The 20020-nt window shown below is 41.4% G+C and overlaps 1 protein-coding gene across 1 annotated transcript in view; it reads left to right on the forward strand.

Moving 5' to 3' along the window:
* The window catches only part of obsl1a (obscurin like cytoskeletal adaptor 1a), a 29361-nt gene extending 14301 nt beyond the window's left edge, over nucleotides 1–15060 (forward strand). Inside the window, 16 exon segments of the mRNA XM_061890025.1 lie at nucleotides 72–344; nucleotides 408–683; nucleotides 753–1028; nucleotides 1107–1382; nucleotides 1450–1725; nucleotides 1804–2073; nucleotides 2154–2420; nucleotides 2498–2767; nucleotides 2849–3115; nucleotides 3213–3479; nucleotides 3553–3665; nucleotides 3753–3906; nucleotides 7287–7448; nucleotides 10716–10820; nucleotides 14351–14617; nucleotides 14688–15060. Of these exon segments, the coding sequence (XP_061746009.1) occupies nucleotides 72–344; nucleotides 408–683; nucleotides 753–1028; nucleotides 1107–1382; nucleotides 1450–1725; nucleotides 1804–2073; nucleotides 2154–2420; nucleotides 2498–2767; nucleotides 2849–3115; nucleotides 3213–3479; nucleotides 3553–3665; nucleotides 3753–3906; nucleotides 7287–7448; nucleotides 10716–10820; nucleotides 14351–14617; nucleotides 14688–14965 (3797 nt within the window). The 3' untranslated portion in view covers nucleotides 14966–15060.
* Nucleotides 15061–20020: the final 4960 nt, after the last annotated feature.

Here is a 20020-nt window from a genome sequence, read left to right on the forward strand (position 1 = left end):
GCAAAAAAAAAAAAATGTTTATCAGTTTGAACATCAAATTTGCAAAACAAAATTCTGTACTCCCTCTGCAGAGCCCCCAGTGATGATTGTGAATCCTAAAGATGACGTTGTGATGGAGCGTTACATTTCTGAGGACATTCAACTGCAGTGCGAGTTGTCTCGTTCTGGCGGAAAGGTGCAGTGGTTCAAAAATGGCGAGGAAGTGGAGGAGGGCAGTAATATCCATTTGTCAAGAGAAGGTCCCTATAGGACGTTGACCATCCTCAGCAGCACAGTGGAGGACGGGGGGGAGTACATCTGCGAGACAAACGGGGACTCTGTATTTTTCCAACTAACTGTCACAGGTAAAAACAGACATTTTTACCTGTAAAATGGCCGCATGTGAATATGTATTCCTTATGTGCCAGAACCCCCTGTACAGATCATTTCCCCCACTGAGTCGGTGCTTGAACTTACTCAGTTGGCTTCCGCAAAGCTCCAGCTCACATGTGAGATCTCAAGTCCCGAAGCTCATGTCGCGTGGTACAAAGATGGCCTGGAAGTAGAGGAGGGTCAGAACCTCATTCTAGAGGTAGATGGTGCAAAACGTCAGCTGGTTATCCCTTTGGCCTCGGTCAAAGATGCAGGAGAGTACTTGTGTGACACTGAAGATGACTCCGTTACCTTCATGGTGACTATTAAAGGTCAGAACGAGGAGAGATGTTTCCCGCAAAGACGTTCAAGGATTAACAGTAATTCTCTTGTGTATTTAGAGCAACCAGTGGCACTTTCACGTCTTGAAAACACACTCAAAGAACTGGAGAGTTTCGCAGGGAAGCCAATCGTGTTGGAGGTCCAGGTGTCACGGCCAGATGCAGGTGTGAAGTGGCTCCTAAATGGGCAAACGATAAAAGAGAGCAGCTCTGCAACCATGACAGAGAACGGTTTAATCCGTCGTTTAACAATCCGCTATCCTTCCGTGGAGGATTCTGGCACGTACAGCTGTGATGCTGGGACTGACAGACTTGACTTCCAGGTCCACGTTTCAAGTAAGACCACCAAACAGGCCACATGTAAGTGTAAAATTTTAATTCCTGCAATTAATTTATTGTTCTCTACAACTTCAGAGCCCCCGGTGAAAATTTTAAGGAAATCTGACATTGAAACAAACCTCAAAGTACTGAGTACTGATGACATTGTCTTAGAATGTGAGCTCTCTAGTACCGAGGCCAAAACCAAATGGTACAAGGACGGCAGTCGTATTGAGGGTGACGGAAGATTCTGTGAGGAAGAGGAAGGCGCTTTCCGCTCACTCGTCATCCTCAATGCTGAGCTTGGAGACTCAGGAGAATACTTTATGGATGCCGGGGATGACAACATCAGCTTTCTGGTTACAGTGCAAGGTATATTTAATTGACTGACCGAAAAATTTTAAAAATATAAACTCTTCGAAACTGCTCTACTTCTCAGAACCTCCAGTAGCCATTTTGGGCAGCTCAAAGGATTCAGACTACCAGGAAATGACAGCAGGTGATGACTTGATCCTGGCTTGTGAGGTGTCCCGTGCCAACGCCTGTGTTCAGTGGTACTGCAATGACAGACTGCTGGTCAATGACTCTCGTACCTTTATCGAATGCAATGGTACTTTAAGGAAAATCATCATCTCGAACGTTCAATCTTCGGATTCTGGAAAGTACGTTTGTGATGCCGTGGATGATAAGATGATCAGTATTGTAAGGATTCAAGGTAAAACCATCTTTCCTAGTACTTTGACCAATGCCGGACATTGAGTGAATCTAACTTCTTTTTCCGATGTTCTCAAAGAACCTCCGGTGAGGTTCATAAATAAGGAAGACGACATTGTTGTGACTAGTTATGAGGCAGAAAGCGTGACCTTGACGAGCTGTGTGTCCAAGGAACATGCTCTGGTACGCTGGCTCAAAGACTGGACACTAGTTGAAGGTGAGCGTTTCCAGGCACTCACTGACGGACATAAGCGTACCCTCACCATCGCACCTTTGAGGCGCTCGGATGCTGGAGAGTACACCTGTGATGTCAGCACTGACCAAATTCATTTCAGCCTGCTGGTAAAAGGTATGACACTTTTTGGACATCAGACGTGATTTCATATTACAGAAGCATGCAAACGCCTGTTTTTAATCCATGCTTTGCAGAAATGAGAATCAAATTTTTAAGACCCATTGAAGACACCGTAGCTCACGCTGACGGAATGGTGACCTTTCGCTGCGAAGTCTGCAAGCCAAAAGCGGATGTGCAGTGGTTGAAGAATGGTGTTGAGGTTGTTCCAAATCGAAGGTTCTCCATTCGAGCAGATGGAGTTGAGCGAAGTTTGACCATCCATCGTTTGACAAGAGAAGATTCTGGGGAGTACGCCTGCGAGTCCAGAGACGACAGAACGGCAGCGATGCTTACAGTACACAGTAAGCAAGACTACATTTTTTTCAGATACATCTTACATTTAGTTGTAATAATAATTCCCGTCATTTCGTCACATCAGTGCCCCGAGTGGTGGAGTTCCTTACTGAGCTCCACAACACAACTGTTCTTGAAGGAGAGGATGCTACTTTCAAGTGTGTGGTTTCGCCTGAGGATGTACAGCTGGTCTGGTTCATGGATAACGAGGTGATCAGCCACGGTGACCGTTTTCAGGTGACACAAAATGGTTTGTGCCACACCTTGCTGATCAGGACGTGCCGGATGTTGGACTGTTCTAAAATCACAGCCGAGGCCGAAGGAACAACAAGCCGAGCTAACCTCAGAGTCCAAGGTAAAACTCATCAACAACAGTATTACTTATCGTACATCAATACTCCATGACCTTGATATCCCTAATCTCCTTCATGTTTAGAGGCTCAAGTTATGTTTACAAAGAAAATGGACGCTGTCATGGCAGAAGAGTTTGATGATGCCACCTTGGAGACAGTGATCAGTCTTGAGATAGGTGAGGTGCAATGGATGAGGCAGGGGGTGGTCATCCAGCCTGGGCCCCGTTATACGCTGACCCAGGACGGCTGTAAACGAAGTCTGACCATTCACAATTTAAATCTGTCGGACCGCGGAACTTACCGCTGCGAAACTCTGCACGACAGGACCCTGGTCAAGCTAAATGTTGAGCGTAAGTGGTGACAATTAAGATATGTTGTTTGCGTTCAGATACACGGGAATACTTTATTTTAAAAGTCTCTAACCGTACCCCTTCTCGTTTAATGCAGCCCGCAAAATCTGCATCCGTAAAGGCCTGACTGATCAGGAAACCTTTGAACACGAGACAGCGTCTTTCGAGGTGGAGTTGTCCCACAGTGACGTTGAGGGCATCTGGCAGAAGGATGGTATTAGAGTGAAATCAAACAACCAGTTAAGAGTGAGCTCCAATGGGCAAGTTCATGGCCTCACCCTTTCTAACCTCACTCTGGAGGACACTGGCACCATTGTCTTCTCTGCCGAAGGGGTGCGGACGACTGCCAGGCTAACAGTCAAAGGTAACAAAAGGACTTTCTGTGGTACTATTCACAACTATGTCCAATATAAATGCCCTGTTTATTCAATTAAAAGAGACTCCAGTGACCATTTTGAGAGCTCTGACTGATCTCCGTGTCGAGGAAGAATATCCTGCCGTTCTGGAATGTGAATTCTCTCGACACAATATTGACGTCAGATGGTTCAAGGTAAAAATCAGTGGATAATTTACAACACAGAATCATTGTTGTATTCGTCAAAAACATAACTTTGTCTATCTTCGACGTAAAATCAAGAGTGGGACCGAACTAAAGCCAGGTACGAACTGCCGGATCTACTCCATGGGGCGGAAGAAGTTCTGTCAAATCCTACGGTGCTCTGTGGCGGATGCTGGTGTCTACACATGTGATGCAGGGGAAATCAATACTTTCTGTTCTGTGGAGGTTTATGGTGAGTCTGACAACATTCTGCCTGCACACAGAAATATAGAGTGGGGAATAATTGTTTGATCCCCTGCTTAATCCCCTTTAAAGGGGAACATTATCACAATTTCAAAAGGGTTAAAAAAAATAAAAATCAGTTCCCAGTGGCTTGTTGTATTTTTTGAAGTTTTTTTCAAAATTTTACCGGTCCCGGAATATCCCTAAATAAAGCTTTAAAGTGCCTTATTTTCGCTATCTTCGAAACCACTTTCCCTGTGATGTCATACAGGGCTGCCAATACAAACAACATGGCGGTTACCACAGCAAGATATAGCGACATTAGCTCGGATTCAGACTCGGATTTCAGCGGTTTAAGCGATTCAACAGATTACGCATGTATTGAAACAGATGGTCGGAGTATGGAGGAAGATAGCGAAAACGAAATTGAATAAGAAATTGAAGCTATTGAGCAAATAGCTATTGACGCTTTTCGGCCATAGCGTGGTTGTACCTAATGAAGTGGCCCATAGCATGGCTGCCTTATTAGCATCGCCGGTAAAATGTGCGGACCAAACGATCAGGACTTTCGCATCTTGTGACACTGGAGCAACTTAAATCCGTCGATTGGTAAGTGTTTGTTTCGCATTAAATGTGGGTATCTAGTTTCAAATGTACATACAGCTACCGTAAATAGCATGTTAGCATCGATTAGCGTAGCATGTTAGCATCGATTAGCCGGCAGTCATGCCGTGACCAAATATGTCTGATTAGCACATAAGTCAACAACATCAACAAAACTCACCTTTGTGATTTCGTTTACTTAATCGTTGTAAATGCATCTGCAGGTTATCCATACATCTCTGTGCCATGTCTGTCTTAGCATCCCTGGTAAAATGTGGAGACACTCTGGCAAACTCAATGGGGGTCTGGCAGCAGAATTCTTGCCAGTGGTGCAACTTGAATCCCTCCCTGTTAGTGTTGTTACACCCTCCGACAACACACCGACGAGGCATGATGTCTCCAAGGTTCCGAAAAATAGTCGAAAAAACGGAAAATAACAGAGCTGAGACCCGGTGTTTGTAATGTGAAAATGGAAATGGCGGGTGTGTTACCTCGGTGACGTCACGTTCTGACGTCATCGCTAGAAGACCGATAAACAGAAAGGCGTTTAATTTGACAAAATTCACCCATTTAGAGTTCGGAAATCGGTTAAAAAAATACATGGTCTTTTTTCTGCAACATCAAGGTATATATTGACGCTTACATAGGTCTGGTGATAATGTTCCCCTTTAAATTCTTGGTACCAACCACCAAGAATCCTGACCCTGAACATACCAGTTGTGTGGCAAAGAAGCACGCAGATCGGCCATGTGCATGAGCAAAAAGTGTGGAGTGAAAAAAAAACACTTAGCACGATCATTAACAAAAGGAAATGCAAGATAAAAGTGAATTGCCCTTACTCTCCAGGTCGATGCAAGATCCCCCCTGTTGGTGTAAGGATCAGGTTTTCGATCAGTCCATGTATAGGCACATCTGGAAGTTTGCCACGGAACCCCTGAATACATACCGTATTTTCCGAACTATAAATCGCACCCGTATAAAAGCCTCACGCACAAAATGTCACAATATCAGCCGCACCGGACTATAAGCAATTCTTGCCAACCCTCCCGGATTTTCAGTGCATCTCCCTAAAATCTCCCGGGACAACCATTCTCCTGAATTTCTCCCGATTTCCAGCCGGACTCAAGGCACGCCCCCTCCAGGTCCGTGCGGCATGTCTTCACGTCCGCTTTTTCTCCATATTAACAGTGTCACGTTTTCGCATAAATGGTAAATGGGTTGTACTTGTATAGCGCTTTTCTACCTTCAAGGTACTCAAAGCGCTTTGACACTACTTCCACATTTACCCATTCACACACTGATGGAGGGAGCTACCATGCAAGGCGCTAACCAGCACCCATCAGGAGCAAGGGTGAAGTGTCTTGCTCAGGGCACAACGGACATGACGAGGTTGGTACTAGGTGGGAATTGAACCGGGGACTCTCGGATTGCGCACGGCCACTCTCCCCACTGCGTCACGCCGTCCCAGCATCTACAGCTTTTGGCGAAAGAATAGGACGAGGATGGACAATTCAACCCTAAACTCACTCCTTTCCGGAATTTTTTTTTTCAGATGCTGCCTGTAAGAGTGATCTAAGTTGTTTGCTGCCATCTCCTGGTGAATGTTGGGTATAGTGTTCTGTGGTTACTTTTTGGTCGGCCAACGGCTTACATCGTATTGCGCACCCTGACGGCAAGTGTGGGAGTCGGTTTTGAAGTATGAAGTAAAGAGACGTAACTTCATCACCTCGCCTGTTCATTGACTCCAACCCAGAATATTACCCTGCCCATACCTATGCTCCTTCAAAGGCTGTGCTACTGGCTGCAAAGCATTGCAATTTAATACAACAATGAGTAGAGGAGTGTCATGTGTGTGTATATGTGTAAATAAATGCACACTGAAATTCAAGTATTTATTTCATTTATACGTATATATAAGAAATACTTGAATTGCGGTGAATTCTAGCTATAAATCAACTCAAGTTATGGAAAACAAATGCCAACATGGCACTGCTATATTTATTATTGAAGTCACAAAGTGCATTGTTGTTGTTTTTTTTAAATGCCTCAAAACAGCAGCTTGGAATTTAGGACATGCTCTCTTAGAGAGAGCGTGAGGAGGTTGAGGTAGGCGGGTTGGGGGGGACAGAGTTGAGGCGGGGGGAGGGGTAGGGGGTAGCTGCAGTTTATATTGTAGCGTCCCGGAAGAGTTAGTGCTGCAAGGGGTTCTGGGTATTTGTTTTGTTGTGTTTAAAATGTGGGGCGGCATAGCTCGGTTGGTAGCGTGGCCGTGCCAGCAACTTGAGGGTTGCAGGTTCGATTCCCGCTTCCTCCATCCTAGTCACTGCCGTTGTGTCCTTGGGCAAGACACTTTACCCACCTGCTCCCAGTGCCACCCACACTGGTTTAAATTGGGTTTCACTATGTAAAGCGCTTTATAAATATGTTTAACTAACTAACTAATAAATATACTCCTCCCCCGTAACCCCGCCCCGGACCCTCGGGACCTTCGTATTGGTCCACCGTGCGACCCTGAACGGGACAAGCGGTAGAAAAATGGATGGATGGATGAATAAACATAGCTTGATTATCCCTTTAAAAATGTGGCGCGATCTGAAACTTCAAACTTCAAGGTTTTCTAGCTACTGCCTCAAAAACTGCTGGGTTTTCTGGTGATATTCGAAGAACGAAAACATAAAAAAATAACAGAGGACCGAATAAATATGTCCCTGAATGTACACAGCGTACTACACGTTATATTCATTCTGATTGTCCCGTGCAACCTGAATTGGTTTATTTCTCCCACAGAGCATAAGCTGACCATTGTGCAGGATCTGGAGGATCTTTACATCCAGGAGGACCAGAATGCCGTCTTTATGTGTGAGGTTTCCCGGGAGGACGTGAACGGAGAGTGGTTTAAGGACGGCCACAAGATCCGGCCCACCTGCACCATCAAGACCCGCACAGAAGGTCACTTCGCACCGTCACATATTTCTCAGACCACGGCTCGTCCTGTCCAATGTAGTCAAGATGGTCGAGAGAACGATACGGGAGAGATTACTAATCAATTTCAGTCAATTAGTCGAGTACAGAACGTTAAGCTAAAGTTTTCAAGGATATGTAAACACGATATTCACTCGCAGTCCTTCAGGTAGCTCTCAGAAGATGTACGCTGTCCATGTTGTGGTCCATGGACCAAAAATTGGCCAGGATGATTGCGGGTTAGCCTAGCCGGGATCCCCACCTGCTGGCGCCACTTTTTGTAACTTGCAAACCCCGGCACTTCCTCTGCGGTCGCAGCCATGGATGACGTCAAGGCTGAGGTTTTTATTCAAGTATTTTACACCTCAGTCTGTTCAACTACAAAAACCAAAACCAGTGAAGTTTGCATGTTGTGTAAATCGTAAATAAAAACAGAATACAATGTTTGCAAATCCTTTTCGACTTATTGAATAGACTGCAAAGACGAGATATTTTTGGCAAATAGTCATTCATTTAGAATTTAATGGCATCGACGCATTGCAAAAAAGTTGTCAGGGGGCATTTTTACCACTGTGTTACATGGCCTTTCCTTTTAAAAACACTCAGTAAACGTTTGGGACTGAGGAGACCAATTTTTGAAACTTTTCAGATGGAATTTTTTGCCATTCTTGCTTGATATAAAGCTTCAGTCGTTGTGGTATTTTAGGCTTCATATTGCACTACACATTTTTAATGGGAGACATGTCTGAACTACAGGCAGGCCAGTCTAGTACCCGCACTCTTTTACTATGAAGCCAGGCTGTGGCATTGTCTTGCTGAAATAAGCAGGGGCGTCCATGATAACGTTGCTTAGATGGCACCATATGTTACTCCAAAACCTGTATGTACCTTTCAGCATTAACAGTACCTTCACAGATGTTTAAGTTACCCATGCCTTGGACACTAACACACCACCATACCATCACAGATGCTGGCTTTTCAACTTTGCGCCTATTACAGTCCATCCAGATGGTTCTTTTCCTCATCTATTTTTCCCCAAAAAATTAAAAATGTGGACTCATCAGACCACAGAACACTTTTAGACTTTGCATCAGTCCATCTTAGATGAGCTCGGCCACAGCGAAGCCGGCGGTGTTTCTGGGTGTTGTTGATAAATGTATTTCGCTTTGCATAGCAGTTTTAACTTGCACTTAGAGATGTAGCGACAAACTGTAGTTACTGACAGTGGTTTTCTGAAGTCTTCCTGAGCCCATGTGGTGATATCCTTAACACACTGATGTTGCTTTTTAATGCAGTACCGCCTGAGGGAGCCAAGGTCACGGGCATTCAATGTTACATGCAGGGATGTCTCCAGATTCTCTGAACCTTTTTATGATATTACAGATTGTAGATGGTGAAATCACTAAATTCCTTGCAATAGCTCGTTGAGAAATGTTGTTCTTGAACTGTTCGACAATTTGCTCACACATTTGTTCACAAAGCGGTGACCTTAGCCCCACGCTTGTTTGTGAACGACTGAGCATTTCATGGAAGCTGCTTTTATACACAATCATGGCACATACCTTTTCCCAATTAGCCTGTTCACCTGTGGGATGTTCCAAATAAGTGTTAGATGAGCATTCCTCAACTTTCTCAGTCTTTTTTGCCACTGGTGCAAGCTTTTTTGAAACATGTTACAGGCATCAAATTCCAAATAATTAATATTTGCAAAAAATAAAGTTTTCCAGTTGGAACATTAAGTGTCTTGTCTTTGTAGTCTATTTAATTAAATTTAGGTTGTAAAAGATTTGAAAATCATTGTATTTTGCTTTTATTTACCAATTACACAACGTGCCAACTTCACTGGTTCATCTAATTAATCATTTTCATGTGCGTAACAACGACGTTAGCGATGTGTCTAATGTGTTACTTTTCATTTGGTTGTCAGAATCACAACAAGGTCAATGCAGGAAATAACCTTTTACCAAGGAAAGCAACAACCAGTACCACGCTAAAAAAAATCTTGATAACAAGTAGAAGAAGGCAACATCAAATCAATGATTGAAGTGACAAGCTTGCATTAGCAACAATACGCACATTGAATCTCATCGACCAGAGGGAACACAATCCAGTGAAAAGCTTGAACAAAGCTGCCGTTACTGCCAAAAAACTGCCGCTGCTAGGCTAACAAACACTGCTTTGAGTGCACTATCGCTGACGTCAAACGTTACAAAGAAACAGGCACCGCCTTTAAAAGACACACACTCTGCTCTCATGAAACGTCTCTCAAATGCATATGCCATATATATATATGATTTTTTTTTTAAGAGTTACGCATCAATTAATTTCGCTAGCAACAGGCACCGCCATTTAAAGACACACTCTGCTCTCATGAAACGTCTCTCAAATGCATATGCCATATATACAAACCGTTTCCATATGAGTTGGGAAATTGTGTTAGATGTAAATATACACGGAATACAATGATTTACAAATCATTTTCAACCCATATTCAGTTGAATATGCTACAAAGACAACATATTTGATGTTCAAACTGATTAACATTTTTTTTTTTGCAAATAATCATTAACTTTAGAATTTGATGCCAGGAACATGTGACAAAGAAGTTGGGAAAGGTGGCAATAAATACTGATAAAGTTGAGGAATGCTCATCAAACACTTATTTGGAACATCCCACAGGTTGGCAGGCTAATTGGGAACAGGTGGGTGCCATGATTGGGTATAAAAGCAGCTTCCCAAAAAATGCCCAGTCTTTCACAAGAAAGGATGGGGCGAGGTACACTCCTTTGTCCACAACTGCGTGAGCAAATAGTCAAAACAGTTTAGGAACAACATTTCTCAAAGTGCAATTGCAAGAAATTTAGGGATTTCAACATCTACGGTCCATAATATCATCAAAAGGTTCAGAGAATCTGGAGAAATCACTCCACGTAAGCGGCATGGCCGGAAACCTACATTGAATAACCGTGACTTTTGATCCCTCAGACGGCACTGTATCAAAAACCAACATTAATCTGTAAAGGATATCACCACATGGGCTCAGGAACACTTCAGAAAACCACTGTCACTAAATACAGTTTGTCGCCACATCTGTATGTGCAAGTTAAAGCACAACGGGCCGCATGGGGCCCCCAGGCCTTAATTTGCCCAGGTCTGTTCTAAAGTATTTATATGCAACCCTCTGGTGTTGACAGATATGCAGTTAGAATAAGTCCTACATTCCTTTTTACTAAAGCCAACTCTTTTGTCTTTTAGGGACCAAACACTTCCTGCTGATGTGCAGCGTCAAAGCTGAAGATGCTGGAGAAATACGCTTTGTGAGCAGAGATGTTGAATCTACAGCTTACCTGGAAGTAGAAGGTACGGTTGTTTGGACGGCCAGTGTATTATATGTCGAGTGTTACATGCTAGTGTTGACAGTTTCCACTCCAGAGAGGGTATTTATGGCTCTTTGAAGGGAGTGGGATTTTGAGGGGCCATTCCTTTCAAAGAGCCGTTCATATTGCAGGTTCATTATTATATATATATATATATATATATATATATATATATATATATATATATATATATATATATATATGTATATATATATATATATAAATACATAAATATATATATAAAAACATAAATATATATATATATATAAAACATATATATATATGTATATATATATATATGTATATATATATATATATATGTATATATATATGTATAAATATGCATGCACATATATATACATATATATATATAAATACATACCTATATATATAAATACATATATATGTATATATATGTATAAATACATACATATATATATATATATATATATATGTATAAATACATACATATATATGTATACATATGCATACACATATATATAAATATATATATATACATACACATATAAATATACATACATACACATATATATATACATACATATACACATATATATGTATACATACACATATATTTGATATATACATACACATATATATACATACATACATACACATATATATATATAAATATATACATATATATACGTACATACATACGTATATATACATACATATACATATATGTACATACATGCGTGTATATACATATATATATACATACATACATACATACGTATATATACGCACATATACATATATATATACATATATATATATATGCATACATATATACATACATATATCCATTTTCTACCGCTTATTCCCTTTTGGGGTCGCTGGCGCCTATCTTAGCTACAATCGGGCGGAAGGCGGGGTACACCCTGGACAAGTCGCCACCTCATCGCAGGGCCAACACAGATAGACAGACAACATTCACACTCACATTCACACACTAGGGCCAATTTAGTGTTGCCAATCAACCTATCCCCAGGTGCATGTCTTTGGACATACATATACATATTTTATTTGTATTTTTTTTACTCTGGCTCATTTTCTAGTCCAGTTGCCAGTGGGCGCTCACCCTTCAATTGAAAGAGCCGTTCAAAAGACCCTATTCGTTCATGAAAGCCGCATCTCCGTGTCACGGCGGTTTGGGCGCTCACGACATTCCACGTCACGTTGTGTATGAGACGCAAAAACAAAGCTAGAACAATAAAGGCTTCGTGGGCAGCGGCGCTAAGAAGCGTGGACTCGTATCGGGACAGGAAAGTTACAGATAAGGTTGCCAAACGTGCCTCGAATGTAATGGAATCGCCCCGTGTTTAGTAACAAAAGTACGAGTGTGTTATCAATCTGTAAATAGACTAAGAAAGAAAGAAATGGACGAGCTTTTTACTGTTCGACCGTTTAAATCGAAACACTTCAATGAAGTTATTGCATGAAAGGTCGCTTTAAATATTGCATTTCACTGTCAGTGGCAACCCTTACCTGCTCCAAAGTGACGGCACCCTCACACGTGACCCTTACGTCACAAAATTCGGCTCATCTCATTGGTTCTCACTGGCGAATGCTACGACGAAACAAAACACAAAATCATTACTGATAAATCCATATTTTTGTTAAAAACATTTTAAGTGATTTAATAAGCCCTTTTTGTCTTAAAAAAATAAAAATAAAAATATATAATTATAAATATTATTTATTAATATTGAATACTTTGATCTGTATTTGCTTTTGTTTTCTTTCCTTGTTGTTAAAAGCGCCTTAAAAGGTGAGTGAATTATAAATGTATGTTTTTTGTTTGATTAAAAAAAAAAGTAAAAAAATAAAATAAAATAAAATAAAAATAAAAGCCGTACTGACAGGGCTGACGCCGAGACAACGCATACGAGTAACAACCTTAATAAGCTCTCTCCTGTGAAGACAAAACAATGAAACAGCTGCAGAAGTACAAATTCGATTGGGAAAAGTAAAATATGTACCTGGAAAAGGTGAACAAGTCTCCAAATTGTACTGCCTTGTTTCCCGCCGCCATTTGTTGCCTGTGTGACGTCATCGTGTGCTGCTATTGGTCATTAAAAAAAATCAGACTAAATTCAAGTTATTTACTGAATCTGAATGAGCCTATAGCTTTGCCCTTTTTTTAAATTATATATATATTTTTTGTATTCAAATTTTGTTACTTTGAATTTACAACCCCCTGGCGCTGTTTTGTACTGTTTTTATAATGTTTTGTAATTTTTTATACTGTTGTTGGTCTTGTTTTGATTATTGTTTCCCAACTGTTTGTAAATGTTGAAATGTATAAATAAACATTAACAAAAAAAAATAGAAAAAAAAATAGATATAAATCAGACAACACAAAACGGTTTGTTGTCCACAAGGCAACTCCATCAACCAACCAGAAGTTAAGCAACAAAGGTTTAATCAACAAAAACGTCACAGCACTTAAGGTAAAATTCGTTTCTATATTATTTTTAGCCTTTTTTAAACTGAAATCTACCCCAAACTACCGACCACTTACTGGTTGCCAAAAAGTAATTCAAAGTAATATTTTGATATTGACATATCTCATTTGTGCATAATTTACAAGGACTACCAGTATTACATATGTCAAAATAAAGTATTTACTGTACTGTTTACCTGTTTATATGCTTTAACAAGTTGAAATCGGCCCCAAATGACCATTTAGTGGTTGCCAAAAAGTGATTCCAAGTAATATTTTGATATTGACACATCTCATCTGTGCATAATTTACTACAATTCCCCTATAAGTATTACATATCAAAATAAAGTACAAAATGTACTGTTAACTTGTTGAAGTTACCCTTAAAAAAACTGAAATCTACTCCAAGTGACCACTTACTGGTTGTCAAAAAGTAATTCAAAGTAATATCTTGATATTGACACATCTCATTCGTGCATAATTTACCAGGACTACCTGTATTACATATCAAAATAAAGTATTTACTGTACTGTTTAATTGTAAGTATCCTTTAAAAAACTGAAATCTACTCTAAGTGACCACTTACTGGTTGCCAAAAAGTGATTCAAAGTAATATTTCAATATTGACACATCTCATCCGTGCATAATTTACTAGATTAACCTACAGAGTGTTACATTTCAACATAAAGTTAACAGATGCACTGTTAACTTTTTGAACTTACTCTTTAAAAAACTGAAATCTACCCCAAACCACCGACCACTTACTGGTTGCCAAAAAGTAATTCAAAGTAATATTTTGATATTGACATATTTCATTTGTGCATAATTTACGACTACCAGTATTACATATGTCAACATAAAGTATTTACTGTACTGTTTAAGTATCCTTTAAAAACTGAAATCTGCCCCAAACGACAATTTAGTGGTTGCCAAAAAGTGAGTGTAAGTAATATTTAGAAATTAATCTAATCGGTGCATAATTGACTTGATCACTCCAATGAGTGCCGGGTCAACATCTTCAAAATGTCCTCTCTCCCTTTCAGAACTTCCGGTGTCCATCGTCAAACCATTAAGGGACAGAACCGCCTTGGAGAAACACAGAGTCATCCTGGAATGTACCGTTTCTTCCCCTCGATGTAGCGCCACTTGGTACCGGGGCAAGGAAAGGCTCGACCCCTCAGACCGGGTAGAAATTCTGGAAGACGGTTGCTGCCGTAAATTGCTCATCCAGCAGGTGGCGCTAAAGGACGAGGGCACTTATAGCATTGAAGTCGGCGAGCACACATCTGAAGCCAAACTCTTGGTGGAAGGTAAGACCGGTACAGATGAGTTCCAGTCTTTGGGTTGGTCCTAACTGGCTAAACGTGTCTCCCGATGCAGCTCAGGAGCTTGTGATGGTGCGAGAGCTGGAGGACGTCGAAGTAACGCAAGGCCGACCGGCGTCTTTCCAGTGTGAGGTGTCCGTGGCTGTAAGCAAACCCCCGTTTTGGACGCTGAACGGCGAGGGCCTTCAGTCCGGGCCCTCAGTCCGCCTGGAGAGCCAGGGCACCGTCCACCAAATGACCCTGAAGACCACCAGTCTGGACATGAGTGGCGTGGTTAAGTTCAACGTTGGCAAAGCAAAGAGCAGCGCGGTGCTCAGCGTGACGGAAGTTTAAATGCTCCTTTTTTTTTTTTTTTTACAGTAATATTTATTTCCCTAAACAAGTTGACTATGACAATCTAAATAAAACAAACTCAAATATGCCAATAAGTTTATTTCTTGTCATCTTATTTAGAATCAACATGTCATAAAACCATCCCATTCCTTTTTGCAGCTATTACAGCTTCAACTCTTTTGGGAAGGCTGTCCACAAGGTTGCCGAGTGTATTTATAGGAATTTTCCACCATTCTTCCAAAAGCTCATTGGTGAGGTCACACACTGATGTCGGGGCTTTCAGTCTCCGTTCTAATTCATCCCAAAGGTGTTCCATCGGATTCAGGTCAGGACTCTGTGCAGGCCAGTCAAGTCCATTCACACTAGACTCTGTCATCCATGTCTTTATGGACCTTGCTTTGTGCACTGGTGCACAGTCATGATGGAAGAGGACGGGGCCCAAACTGTTCCCACCAGGTCGGGAGCATGGAATTGTCCAAAATGTTTCGCTATCCTGGAGCATTCAAAGTTCCTTTCACTGGAACTCAGGGGCCAAGCCCAACTCCTGAGAAAAAACCCCACACCATAATTCCTCCTCCACCAAATTTCACACTCGGCACAAATGTACCGTTCTTCTTGATTTTATACACCGAGTGTATTTATAGGAATTTTCCACCATTCTTCCAAAAGCTCATTGGTGAGGTCACACACTGACGTCGGGGCTTTCAGTCTCCGTTCTAATTCATCCCAAATGTATTCTATCGGGTTCAGGTAAGGACTCTGTGCAGGCCAGTCAAGTTCATCCACACCAGACTCTGTCATCCATGTCTTTATGGACCTTGCTTTGTGCACTGGTGCGCAGTCATGTTGGAAGAGGAAGGGGCCCAAACTGTTCCCACAAGGTCGGGAGCATGGAATTGTCCAAAATGTTTCGCTATCCTGGAGCATTCAAAGTCCCTTTCACTGGAACTCAGGGGCCAAGCCCAACCAACTCCTGAGAAACAACCCCACACCATAATTCCTCCTCCACCAAATTTCACACTCGGCACAATGCAGTCCGAAATGTACCGTTCTCCTTGATTTTATACACCGAGTGTTTTTATAGGAATTTTCCACCATTGTTCCAAAAGCTCATTGGTGAGGTCACACACTTTCAGTCTCCGTTCTAATCCATCCGAAAAGTGTTCAATCGGGTTCAGGTCAGGACTCTGTGCAGGCCAGTCAAGTTCATCCACACCAGACTGCCAAAAAGTGATTTAAAGTAATTTGTTGATATTGACACAACTCTCCTGTTATTTTTCACTGTTTACATTTGAATTACTCTTTTAAAAAGATAACATTCACTCAAATCAACCACTTACTTGTTGTTAAAAAGTAATTTAGAGTAACATCCTGACATTGACTCATCTCATTTGTGCATAATTGAATAGAATACCCTTAGGATTATTATATATATCAAAATAAAGTACCTACTGTACTATTTACTTGTTGAATTAGTCATTAAAACGCTGAAATCTACCCCAGTGGTTGCCAAAAAGGGATTCTAAGTAATATTTTGATATTAACACATATGTGCATAATTTACTAGAATAACCTTAGGATTATTACGTATATTAAAATATAGTATTTACTGTACTATTTACTTGAATTATTTGAAAAAAAAGCTTAAATCTACCTAAAACAATCACATAACGCTTGCCAAAAAGTGATTAATTCTAATATTTTGATATTGACACATTTCATCTGTACATTATATATTTATACCCAAGGAGTATTACTTATCAAAATAAAGTACCGTATGTACTGTTAACTTGTTGAAGTACCTTTTAAAAATGTTAAATCTACCCCAGTTGACCAAATACTGGTTGCCAACAAGTGATTAAGAGTAATGTTTTGACACTGAAAAATCTCAGCAGCTTACTGTACTGTTTACACATTAAAAACTGAAATCCAGCCCAAACAACCACTTACTGGTTGCCAAAATTTGATTCAGAGTAATATTTTGATATTGACATGTCTAATATGTGCATAATTTACTAGAATACCTCAAAGACCGGCGTCTCCCAGTCTCTGTTCTAATTCATCCAAAGGGTGTTCATATCGGGTTAAGGTCAGGACTCTGTGCAGGCCAGTCAAGTTCATCAACACCAGACTCTGTCATCCATGTCTTCATGGACCTTCATGTTGGAAGAGGAAGCGACCCGCTCCAAACAGTTCCCACAAGGTTAAGAGCATGGAATTGTCCAAAACGTTTTGGTATCCGGGATCAGTCAAAGTTCCTTTCACTGGAACTCAGGGGCCAAGCCCAACTCCTGAGAAACAACCCCACACCATAATTCATCCTCCACCAAATTTCACACTGGGCACAATGCAGCCCGAAATGTAAGTGATCAGGTGGTGATATCTTTTGACCGAGTAAAATAAAATAATACACACTTGTTAGAAAACCTACTTTACGTGTTTTTATGATTCACTGACATTGTTTTCTTCTTAGTATTTTAGTTTTAAAGGCTAAGCCTTTATTGTTTTAAATATTTGCCGTACTATAGAACTTTAACATCGATTCATTGAAAAGTGCGTCAAAATTAACACAATTTAGCATCATTCATTATTTCTGTCGGGCATTGTGGCGTCCTGCTCTGTTCAGAGGTCCTTGAACGCAACATGAAAACTACTTTTTTTTTACCGTAATATTTATTTCCCTAAACAAGTTGACTATTACAATCTAAACAAAACATACTCAAATAGGCTAATATGTTTATTTCTTGTCATCTTATTTAGAATCAATATTTCATAAAACATTAGTTTTATTTAGCGTTTACGGGGTTACAGTTCATGTTTGACTTGAAATGACATGAATCATGAGTACAAAAACATACACTATATTGCCAAAAGTATTCGGCCACCTGCCTTGACCCACATATGAACTTGAAGGGCCATACCATTCCTAACCCATAGGGGTCAATATGACGTCCGTGCACCTTTTGCAGCTATTACAGCTTCAACTCTTCTGGGAAGGCTGTCCACAAGGTTGTGTTTATAGGAATTTTCCACCATTCTTCCAAAAGCTCATTGGTGAGGTCCATTTTCGTTCTAATTCATCCCAAAGGTATTCTATCGGATTCAGGTCAGGACTCTGTGCAGGCCAGTCAAGTTCATCCACAGCAGACTCCGTCATCCATGTCTTTATGGACCTTGCTTTGTGCACTGGTGCACAGTCATGATGGAAGAGGACGGAGCCCAAACTGTTCCCACAAGGTCGGGGAGCATGGAATTGTCCAAAATGTTTTGCTATCCTGGAGCATTCAAAGTTCCTTTCACTGGAACTCAGGGGCCAAGCCCAACTCCTGAGAAACAACCCCACACCATAATTCCTCCTCCACCAAATTTCACACTCGGCACATTGCAGTCCGAAATGTACCGTTCTTGATTTTATACACCGAGTGTTTTTATAGGAATTTTCCACCATTGTTCCAAAAGCTCATTGATGAGGTCAGACACTGACGTCGGGGCTTTCAGTCTCTGTTCTAATCCATCCCAAAGGTGTTCTATCGGGTTCAGGTCAGGACTCTGTGCAGGCCAGTCAAGTCCATCCACACCAGAGTCCGTCATCCATGTCTTTATGGACCTTGTTTTGTGCACTGGTGCACAGTCATATTGGAAGAGGACGGGGCCCAAACTGTTCCCACAATGTCGGGAGCATGGGAATGTCCAAAATGTTTTGGTATTCTGGAGCATTCAAGGTTCCTTTCACTGGAACTAAGGAACCAAGCCCAACTCCTGAGAAACAAGCCCACACCATGGGTGGCCAAATACTTTTGGCAATACAGTGTAGATGTTTAAAGTACACTAGGGGATATTATCTCCTGCCCTAAGTTCACTCCCCTGGTCTAAGAAAGCACAGTTTGTAGGTTCTATGTGCACAATTTAGTATCTTAGATCCTCAGACAGCAATCAGTTTATATACGTTTAGATTGGGGTCCGTAGTTTCTTATTGGGGAAATACGTTAATGTCTCTTGTTTTCATGTTAGCATCTAAAATAGTCATCTGGCACCTAGTCACTCTGTTAGTTCTTCGGAGTGCAATAACGGTTATTTTTGGGGGGTAATTTGAATTTAAAATGGCCCTGGGATGAGGTGGCGACTTGTCCAGGGTGTATCCAGACTACCGACAAGCGGTAGAAAATGGATGGATGGAATTTAAAATGGCAAAACTTATTGCCAAGGTTATTATTAATAGTTTATCGCTAAATCCCTAATACGCATTGAGGCTAAAATAATACATGCAACTACTCCGCTAATCAATAATCGATCGATTACTCGATAATTCTGCAGCCATAGTTCTAAACCCACACAGACCAGTTATATGTGCACAAAAAACACACATTTATGTCCTGTTGTGTGTCTTCAGCAAGAAGCTTGTTAGAAAAAAATAAGCCACCAAAACGTCAATAATAAATAAATGGTATTGTGGAGAGGTGGAGCCAGCAAACGAGCAGCGGGGTAGGACATGCTTGAGCCCGGCCCAAGATGGCGGCAAGGAGGCGGGGCTTGCCAGGAGCGTGGCTTGTGCACCGGGACACAATTGACTTATCTCCTCACAGTGTATAAAAGGGGAGAAGGAGGAGAGATCGGCGCAGAAGGAGTTGGAGAGCCTGCAGCAGCGGATGAAGAGCGGAAACAAACAACAGACGAGGACGAGGACAAGCAGACCGTGAGCGAGCAGTGGAGAGGAGGAGCTGAAAAGCGATCCAACCCGGCAAGAGAAATCTTAGTGCAAAATGTGAACGACTCTCCCTGTCGCTCGGGTTCCATGGACCACTCAGGAAGGACATTAACGCTTGAACAGGTTTGACTCTCGTTTTCAGGTACTCCTCTCCACTGCTCGCTCACGGTCTGCTTTTCAGCCGCCGTCGTCCTCGTCTGCTGTTTGTTTCCGCTCTTCATCCGTTACTGCAGGCTCTCCAACTCCTGCCCTGATCTCTCCTCCTTCTCCCCTTTTATAGACTGTGAGGAGATAAGTCAATAGTGTCCCGGTGTGCGAGCCGCGCACCTGATCTCGCTCCCAGCACATCC

This window comes from Nerophis ophidion, linkage group LG27 (assembly GCF_033978795.1).
Source record: "Nerophis ophidion isolate RoL-2023_Sa linkage group LG27, RoL_Noph_v1.0, whole genome shotgun sequence".
Lineage (NCBI taxonomy): Eukaryota > Metazoa > Chordata > Actinopteri > Syngnathiformes > Syngnathidae > Nerophis > Nerophis ophidion.